This window comes from Antrostomus carolinensis, unplaced genomic scaffold (genome assembly GCF_000700745.2).
Source record: "Antrostomus carolinensis isolate BGI_N321 unplaced genomic scaffold, ASM70074v2 scaffold13283, whole genome shotgun sequence".
NCBI lineage: Eukaryota > Metazoa > Chordata > Aves > Caprimulgiformes > Caprimulgidae > Antrostomus > Antrostomus carolinensis.
In genome coordinates this window covers 55,271-65,877 of record NW_010303255.1, presented here as the reverse complement: position 1 = coordinate 65,877, position 10,607 = coordinate 55,271, and the positions used below count along the sequence as shown (strand labels likewise).

At 39.7% G+C, this 10,607-nt stretch overlaps 1 protein-coding gene across 1 annotated transcript; it reads left to right on the top strand.

Moving 5' to 3' along the window:
• Positions 1 to 806: 806 nt before the first annotated feature.
• On the top strand, positions 807 to 1,928 carry LOC104521909 (neuropeptide Y receptor type 6). The gene has a single exon (XM_010164043.1). It carries the CDS (start codon positions 807 to 809, stop codon positions 1,926 to 1,928), a length of 1,122 nt encoding a protein of 373 aa, XP_010162345.1.
• The last annotated feature ends 8,679 nt before the right edge of the window (positions 1,929 to 10,607 follow it).

Sequence of the window (10,607 nt, the reverse complement as noted above, 5' to 3'; positions counted from 1 at the left end):
AGACAACCCTTGGAGCTACCAATATGGAAATAATTGTATGTATAACTAAAATGTGATCTTTGTTTGGTTTACATTTTTCTCAGAGGAGCTTGAGGAAAAAGGACATTCTGTCTTTAATACAAAAGCAGAACAGGAAACTCCCTTAAAGATTTCATTTATAAAGGTGTTGAATGTCACTTAAGCTCAAGCACACATCATTTTGATTAAGCCAGAGGGATTTGGTGTATTAGTTCTCATTGCTTTGTCATTTCAGAGAAAATATAAGTGTGATGTCTAAGCTAGCAACGTGATGGTGGGACTCAATTCTTCATTTTTCTGATAATAAAAAAGCAACAGACTATTCTAATCAGAATTCCTTAAGCCTTGCTAAATTTTTTGCTGAGATAGATCTTAAAATATTTTATTTTGAAAAGCAAAGTTTATCCAAAGTTGATAAAAGAGGATTTGTATGAAAATGCTCATACACATTTAAACAGAGCTATCACTGCTGATTCCTGTACATCACAATCAGTTATTGTTCTGTAACACTGTCAGTGCAGAACCTCAGAAAAGTAGCATCAACCTCCACCCATATATATATATATATACACACACACATATACACATACAAAACCATTAATACTCAACCACTGGTTCTTCCTTTCAGGATTTCTCAATGCTATAATTAATTACATTAGATTTGCTCAAAACTTCAAGGACACCACCTACAAAGACAGATTCCCAGTAATCATTGCCTTGGAAAGCGCCGTACAAAGTATATTCTAAATAATACCAGGTTTTGTCCATAGGTTGGGAGATGCTTCACAATGGACAAAGCCATTCAGCATCCCAGTGAGATTCTGTCTAATCAAACTCTCTCTAACATCAGCTTTTCTCAGTTTTTGAACTTTGATACATGCCAACCTTCCTTCCTCGCAGAATTCCTGCTTATTACAGCCTACACGTTAGTGACAATAGTGGGGCTTTTTGGCAATCTTTGCTTGATTATTATAATAAAGAGACGGAAAGAAGCTCAAAACGTTACCAACATTTTGATTGCCAACCTCTCTTTATCAGATGTCTTGATCTGCATCATGTGTATTCCTGTCACAGTTGCATATACCTTAATGGACTACTGGATATTTGGGGAAGCTATGTGTAAAATAAGTTCTTTCGTACAAAGTATATCTGTCACAGTCTCCATTTTCTCACTCGTACTGATTGCAATTGAGAGGTACCAGTTAATTGTGAACCCACGTGGCTGGAAGCCTAATATTTCGCATGCTTACTGGGGAATTCTTTTCATCTGGGGGTTTTCCCTCATCATATCCATCCCTTTCTTAATATTTCACCAATTAACAGACGAGCCTTTCAAACATCTCTCTTTCCATAATGATTTCTACAAGAACAAGGTTGCTTGCATCGAAGCATGGCCATCCGTTACAGAACGACTGGTTTTTACCACTAGTCTACTGGTTTTCCAGTACTGCTTCCCACTGGGGTTTATTTTTATTTGTTACCTCAGGATATTTGTATGTCTTCGAAGGAGACATGGTAAAATAGACAGGATAAGAGAGAATGAGAGCAGACTGAGTGAAAACAAAAGGATTAATATGATGTTGATATCCATTGTTGTGACTTTTGCAGCTTGCTGGCTGCCTCTTAATATATTCAATGTTGTTTTTGACTGGAACTATGAGGCACTAATGAGCTGTAATCATAATCTAGCATTTACCATATGCCACCTCGTGGCCATGATCTCAACATGTATCAATCCCATCTTTTATGGATTTCTCAACAAGAATTTCCAGAAGGATTTGATAGTGTTAGTTCACCACTGCAGATGCTCAGCATCACAAGAGGAATATGAAAATATCGCCCTTTCAAATCTGCAAACTGATGCATCTAAGGGATCTCTGAAATCAAATAATCCCCCTGTGGATATCTAAATTAATCCAACAGCAGTTTCCAAAATTTTGTATTTCGTTGCAGACGATCACTTTCTGTAGGTCTTGATCATGTCTGTAGGTCTTGATCAAACTCAGCTCACTGCCGAGTTTAGAGGAAGCCTTCGCCATTTAGTTCAGCAAAGACAGGATTATACTCCTATAGGTGTACTCTTAACAGGTACTTTATGATGGTATTAATGCTAATAAACCACTTTCCAGAGTCCTAAAGATCAATAATAATGAATTTTAATCAGTATTAACATCTTAGTTAATCCATAATTTCATTTCAGCCACTGTTGTGGTTGTCCTTCCTAAGCAACTGGCGTCACCCCAGTAACCCATGAATTTCATTCCTAACTTCATCAGCCTTTGCACTGACTGGTTTCTGACCTTTTAATTTTCCAACACTACAGACTCAGCTCTCTGGTTAATCTGCACAACAGTTTATGGGCAGTTCCCACTGGAGGAAGCCCCTTATGTTATCCAAAGCCTCCACCATCTCCCTTTCAGCCCCAGCAAGCACTTTGCTTTCGTTTACTATCAGTTCAGCCTAGAAATTGTATCTTAACAAAGGAAAAGGCTGGAGTTGGGATGGTTTTAGGGGTTTTTTTTTTTAAATGAGCACTAATGCAGGCTCTATTTGATGTACTGCAAATGCCACTCAGATCGCTGCTTTTCTAGATGAAATATGTATTTAACATTTCTCCTAAAAGCATTGCACTCTACTCCAAACCACCAGTGTAGATCATTGCTTTCTCTGTTACCATCATCACTGGTCCTTAAAACAGACCTTTGAGAATCTCCACTGTCAAATAAGAATACTATGAATTCAGAGTGAATTTTGGTTTAGCTACCTATCCAGATTATAGGTTTCTCTTTGAGTAGAAAACTTTGTGTTTTAATTTCAGAAATATCTATCTCCACATTTCTGCACTAGCAAGAGGCCACACTGGAGGCAGACGTAGTAATTTCTGTTGGACTAGGTCTCAAAATACTTTGTTCTGTGCAGTGCATAGAAGCCCAAAGGTGTAATACTGAACACACCTTCCCTCAAACTAAAACACATTAAAAAGTATTACGCAGTTTGGTGATAAAGAGTAACCAAACACATTCTTCACCCATGCTATGATGCCAACATAAATACTCAGTTAAAATTGGAGTGTTTAAATACCAGACTTAGTACACTTTAGTCCAACAACTCACCACCTTAGAAGTAAACTTGATTTATTTGTTCAAGTTAAATACAATTAACTACCTGTGTTGCTAAAGTCCCTCCTTTTTTTTGTTTATTGAGTTCCAAAATCTAGCCTTGTTTTAACACTCATACATAACACTTCTTGTAATTTATTCTCTAACTTTAGCAATTTACTAATGCCCACACTTAAGCAAAAAGCATTAACATTCAGATTACAATCAGCTTCTTGATGATTCAACTATGATGAAACTTACCTTAAGGTTATAAAATTCTCCTGGATAGGGACCATCATTTTCTGTAATCATACAGCTCTTAAAGGAACTCCTCAGGTCATAGTTCTCTTGTTCTGCTGCTACAGCATTAGTGCAAACTGCCTGCATTACTCTGCTCATCAGAGGAGCTCTGGGAGAGAAGCCTCACAAGCTCTTGCAGACTTGGTGGATTGTGAAGTGCTTCCTGATTTACACCGAGCAAAAAGACTCATTGAATTCTCTTAGGGCCCGATCCCACTGAAGCCATAAGGGCAGCACTACTCACAAGAGCAAGGAAGGCAGAATTACTGACGTGGTAACGAGTATTTGAGTGGAAGGCATGAATTAGTTTTTGAAATAATTTAGTATTTTTTTCTAATTAGATCAAATATCACACAGGTGAAGTAGAGCGCATAAATAACCACAGCTTAAACACCTGTCTTGTGCATCACAGAAAGGAAAAAGCAGCAGACTGCTAAATACTTAGTAATGGCTAATGATCAGACAGCTGAGAGTATCTTAGTATTAATTATTTCCATTAACTCCTACCCTCAGTTGCTGGGCTCCCTTCATTGCTGATACACACCATCTGCTTGTCCAGCACAACAGGCGTTTAACCAAGTAGAGAGCAGTTAATTTCAGCCAACCCTATTGCTGAGAGAATCAGAGTGGCTGATGTTTGCTCTGGTGAAGGGGAGGTGATGGACATGGTTCTCTGTTCCTTCAGGGAGACTCCAGGGTAATAAAGTGATTCATTATCTTCATTTAACTTGCTTCACTGAGAGCAAATCTGACCCAGGAATTCCACTTTTCTTGGAGATTCCAGTACCCACGTCAGAAGATCGTTCACTGAACAGAGCATTTTAACAAATTATGGTGACATACCTGCTAGAGGCTGGGTTATCAGCTGGATTTCTCCCAGTTTGGAACACAAACAGCTATCACCATCTTCCTTATATTTAAGCACATTGTCTACAGCTTCAGGGCTCCTGCTTGAAGGAATTTACAAGCACCTGACATTCGCAATATACTCTAATTAATTCATATCAGACACAATAATTCAGATTACTCCAGTTCTCATCATGGCAAACATCTCAGAGAGTATTTAGTGTTTGAATTAGACCCAGCTGAGATTCCTGGGTGGGAACTTGGCCCAGGTGGCTCCTATCCCAGTATTCCCATCCCATAGGCATGCCCAAGTGAGCTTAGCTTTACAGCAGAGGAGTTTTTAGTATCAGGCCCTAAGTGGTTTAAATACAGTCATGAAATGAACACTGGTCTGAATTATGTGGTCAGAAAGCCAGCAGAAGCTCTTCTGACCTTATGAGAAGGCCAAGGATGCTGATGGACAATCTCCCTTTACTGTCTCTGCTTATAAGTTCTTGGGCAGTATGTGCCCAACAAAAAAAATAAAATAAAAAATTAAATTTGCTATTGGTTTTTGTAACACCAGTTGTCTACTCCTGACATCCTGATCAGAGCTAAGCAATCCATTTTTCCAGTCTGAAGCTTGGCATAAGAAGGGTCCTTCATTACCAGGTGGAAGCTCTCTGAGCAGTGAGACTGCTTCAGAATCCAGTCTGAATAATAACACTTGTGCCTTGATTTCCTCTTGTCGTTTTTCCTTACCCTTTCATTTGCCTCAAGTGCTGATGCTCCATTTCTATTCTGAGCATTCAGTTATCAAGTATCTCTTTTTCTTACTGCTGCACTTCTCAAAATCGCTGCTAACTGAACAGAGTATCATCACTGGCTGGAAGACATCGCCCTTCAGGCTGCATGTTCTCTTATTACATCCACAGGCTTTATATTCAGTCTGATTCCTAATTTCCAGACAAGTCAATAGGAGTGAACTGACTTTGAGAGGAATAGGAACAGACAAAGAGAAGTTACTTATTTTTAATACAAAAGCATTACAGACTCCAATGTGGTGTGTGATGGTGATCTGTATAACTGTGCAATACACAATATTTAAAGATTGTTCAAGTCTGACAAATGTTGCCTCGTCTTAGGTAAAGCTGAAAACTTTATTTTCCCTTATTTTATTGGTATAGCAAGCAGACAAAATTATAACAGAATGTTAAGTTGGTACTGGATGCAGCCTGATGGAGGACTGTGAGCTTCCTCGGAGGAGCAGAAACACAGAATTAAAGACTGAAAGCTAGAAGGGGAACCTGAACTCCAGAACATCATCCAAATGTACAAACAAAGTCTTAGCAGTGATGTTTTAAAACAAAAAAATCTGCATCAGAGCTTTGTTCAAGTGGTTCGGTCACGTAGACCAGACCAAAACATTTATAAACGTCTTGTAAATGAATATAACCTTACATGTATTTGCATTTGATAGTTGATGGATTTGACTGTGAGCACACAGAACTAGAGTTAGATACTTGGGAAATGGGAATTCATTGTGCAAATGATTCTGTTGAACAGAAAGCTTAATTGATTATTGACTATAATTATGTATGTGGACAAAAGCAGTGCCATTGCTGTGTGTTATTTATATACTTTGATTCCTTCTGTCTACTGACAAATAAATATTACCCTGTATAAAATTGCTATGTTGCTCAGCTGGTAAATTCTACTGCCTATAATCTTGATCGGATAGTTCTCATACAAACAGTTCTGGAAATTGGTTTAACATTTCACATGTTCACTTATTAGACAAACAGAGATCAGTGAAAAATTAAATATTTGTTGTTTCCAGGAGGAACAAGGACTTAAAAATAGCTAGAGAACCTTCTCAGGGCTCATGGTGCTGACATACTTTTTGGTGGAGAAGGACAAAATCATAAACCAGGGAGGTTTCAAGTGAATTTATGCCTCAAGGGCAGAGCAACATCTTTACTATGGTACTTTATGATTTGTACTCAAATATAAACAATGTGTTTGGAATACTCTTTTCTTAGACATTTGACAGATATATTGAATAACCTGTGCAATTTGTCAGAGTGGAAGTTTCCCTTCAGCAGCTCAGGATATTTTATATATAGCACAAATACTGAAAGAGCTCTTCTGAGTGCTGCATTGCAGCCCAGGTGATATATATTGGTTTCCAAAGTAGCATCTACTACTGTGTTTTAATTCACCAGTATCTAAGTAGGGGAAAGATACTTTGGATTTTTCTTGCTTAAGCCAAAATATTCACACCACATTTGCCTGCATTATATTTTATCACATATGATAAAAACTGCTGGGATTTAACAATGACACATGTTACTGGCACAGATTCCAGCCCTGAAGATGAGATGCTTTTATTTTACCCAACCTTGATCCACTACAAGTGGCAAATGATACTCTGGTTCTATTTCTTGTATTGGATTTTTTGAAGTTACATCACAGCTGCATCAATTGCAAGGCAAGAATATTTCACCCTGACATAACTGTAAATTAACAGTGCACTAAACTGTACAGAAACAGCTACAATTCTGAAAATCACTAGAGCTGACTTTTAGGGAGACAAATTTTGCATCTAAGAAGTGTCTGAATATGACACAGATCCTAGAAAGAAACAGAAATTCTAGCAAGACAGGTAACCACATAATTATAGAAATGTTCATAAGGGCAGTTAATGACAAAACAAGGGGAAATGGGTTTAAGCTGAAAGAGGGGAGGTTTAGATGAGATATTAGGAAGAAATTCTTCACTGTGAGGGTGGTCAGACACTGGAACAGGTTGCCCAGAGAAGCTGTGGCTGCTTCTCCCTGAAAGTGTTGAAGGCCAGGCTGGATGAGGCTTTGAGCAACCTGGTCTAGTGGAAGGTGTCCCTGCTGATGGCAGGGTGGATTGGAACTGGGTGATCTTCAAGGTCCCTTCCAATCCAAACCATTCTATGATTCTATGTGTTCCATATGAGACAATTACATGTCATTTGATGCCATCGTTTTTATTTAGCAAGCTCTGCTCCATGCCTCTCGAAGCCCATCTTGATTTTAGCCTACATTCCTACAGAAACAGAGCTTATACCATTATGTTTCTGTCCTTTTGACCCCGATAACATCTGAGCCATTGGCCAATCTTAACCAAATTTGAAAGAATAAATATCTCACAGATTATTACACTCCTATCACTACCTGAGCAGAAGATGCACAGCTTCAGACCAGCAAGAACACAGGCTGTTCACTGCCCATGAAGGGTATCAGAATTTCAGAGAGATGACACAGTTTTGCCCCAGCATTTGGGATCCTTTGAGGTTAAAAAAAAACAAACAAACAAGAAAGAAACTGCACACAAGTTGCCACACTGTGTCCCCATTACATGTCGTAAATGCATCATAGAATCACAGAATGGTTTGGATTGGAAGGGACCTTAAAGATCATCCAGTCCCAACCCCCCTGCCTTCAGCAGGGACACCTTCCACTAGGTTGCTCATGTGGGCATGAAGGGCATTTTAAAACATTTCTGACACTTTTCTCAGGTTGAAATGGCCAATGGAGCAGAGTAAGAACAAAGTAAAAAGAAGATGATAAAACATCACCACTGACAGAGAGGGTTTTTTTAACCAAAATATTACCTTTGGGCTCACAAACTATCATGGTCTAACTACAGAAAGTCCTCTAAGCCCTGCACCTCCTTTCCCAACCTCCTCCTCCTGTTCCTCACACACAGATTGTGTGGGGCAGGGGCTGTTCTACAAAATTCACAGAGTGGCCAACAGAATAGAGCCATCTCCTTGCAGCTCTGGATGTTATCTAATGGAAATAAAACAGGATTTAGCTTTCAGGAGAAGTATCATCCTTCATATTCACAGATTTGCCTTTTTCAAGTTTCCTCCCAACACCCCACTTCCTCCAGGCCCATCACAGTAGACAGATGATAAACCAAGCTCTTAGATGTATATGAAGTTTACTTCATCATATAAATATTTTTCTTCCTTATTGTTTTGATTAACACTCTGAGAGGAGAGCAAATCTATAGCAAAGCTTTGAGTAACCTCACGACAAAGGGTCAGACAGAATGCAGATGTACTTAGTGGAACTTCATAGACTCCATAGATATAAAACAACATTGTCCTTTCAATTCTATGCTAATAAGACACTTAAAAATGTTCCACAATGACAACCTTAGAATTATCTTGTCTGCTATCACTCATGTTTAAACAAGGTTCCTTTGGCATATAGCTTGGTTTCTATGCAAATGCACTGACTGATGCCTTTTATCTCATTTCATAGGCTTCTCTATTAGTCACAGGCTATTTACATAATGTGATGGAAGTGGCACCTGTGTGGAGCTATTCTCTGTGCAGAATTCATTTCACCCTCCCTATCTAGTGAGAAAGATTTATTAATTCATGTAGATGATCGGGCTATAACAGCTACACAAATTAGTTCTTCCAACCAAGGATGGCTACTAGACTCAGAAGAAGCTCTCAAATTTTGGAGTCCGTCTAAAAAGAATCACTTATCCACCTTTGCCAGCTCCATTTTTAGGGTGGAGATTTCTGCAGTGCTTACTTCCAGGAAGCCAGAATCGCAGCATTGGAGGTGGCTTGGAGAGGCATGGATTTCCCAGGCACACACTTCTGCAGTGATGGCTGCACAGCCTCCACCTCCACAAACTCCCAGGCCACGGTTACATCTCCCCAGCACACTCAAATCTCTCTCTCTCATACTCAATACAGGCCAGTAGATTTGTCTATGAACAAGTAACAAAATGCCCACTTTTGGGACTAAAATCATGTGTCAGGTGATCCCATGCTTTAATTTCTACCTGGAAGCCATCTCAGGATTTCTCATCGTTACCACTACTAAAAACCACCCCATGACATCATCTGATCATATTCCCATATTTCCTCAAGTGGTTGGCCAATGGAAGCCATTTAATCCACATTAGATTGTTGGGGGGTTTGGGAGAGGGTTGTTTGGATTTTGTCTGTTTTTCAAATAGATGTGACCACTGTTTTCTTATATATGAAAAGTAAATCTAGGCAAGAATAAAATTCAATAAATTTTGTGTGGATCAAAACAAGAAAGGAGATCCCAGAACTGTCCTCGTGCTCTCTTTTGTCTCTCCAGAGCCAATTCTTCTGGAACTTTTCTCAACAAAACTATCTAGCTGCCATCCCCTCCCCTTTTAAGCAACTCCAGGAACTTAAGAGCAACAGTTGCCTCATGGTCCTTACCCATTCCCATTGCCTCTTGGATGGATTCCACTGCTAAAGGAGCTCTCTTCAGCTGCAGAAATGAATGTGAAACAGCTTGGATTGTGGGGAAGGGGATTGACTCTGAAGTGGTAGGGAAGGAGCTGAGATTAACAGAGTAGAACAGAGCCAAGCTGAACACTCACAGGAGCTCAAATCCTGGAGGAGACTCAGGAAAATTCCACAAGAAAATGGAGATACAGTTTACAAGCCTCAGAGTAGATTGTAACAGCATGAGAATACACATATGTGATTAACTCAGTACTCTGTGGTAACTACCTGGGCTTTCAGAGAAAAAGTTCTATTTGAGCATCATATCTTCATAGGATGTTTTTACAAAGATACAAAGACACAAAGGAGCCATTTCATATTTAACTTGCACAGGAGGGAAATCCACATACACACTGCAGCCATGCCTGGAGAGGTAAGAAATATGGGCTCTCCTTGCAGGAACACAAGGACATCAAGTGTCTAAGATGGTAGCAAGGCACCCCAAGCCTCCTTGTGTAAGACTTGGGTCTTAGAGCAAAGAGCATGAAAGAGCCCAAGACCATGGGCTACTCTGAGAATATGATTGACCCCTGGCTGTGTGGCAGGACGGGCAATTTACATCCTCACTGCAGGGCTGTGGGTTTATTCTCTTTTGAGGAACTCCACAGTAAAGGTCAGAGGGACCTCACTGCACCCACAGGATAGACCTTTGGCAGGATAATTAATCAGCAAAGAGTCTAGGACTAATAGTCCACTATTTGTAAAGAGCAGTTTTATCAGTCAGCCCAGCAAGGCTGTCAGCATGGCATGATATCCCACCCAGCACACATTTACATTTTTGCCTTTCAAGTGGCTTGAAGTGTCTTATTGCTTCCAGCTTTTTATTCACAGACCTTCCTACCAGCGTGAGCAGGTCAAGTTCTCACTTACACCAGACTCACCATGCGCTGCTTAGAAATCAGACTTAAAGATCTCCTCCTTGGGACTCGCATCATTCATTTCAACAGACACCAGATATCTGTCTAAAAACAACACCTAGGCTTTCTCCTGAAACCATCTCTCAATAGGGCTGTTCCTGCGGGCGCTGCCTGTCTCCAGCTCTT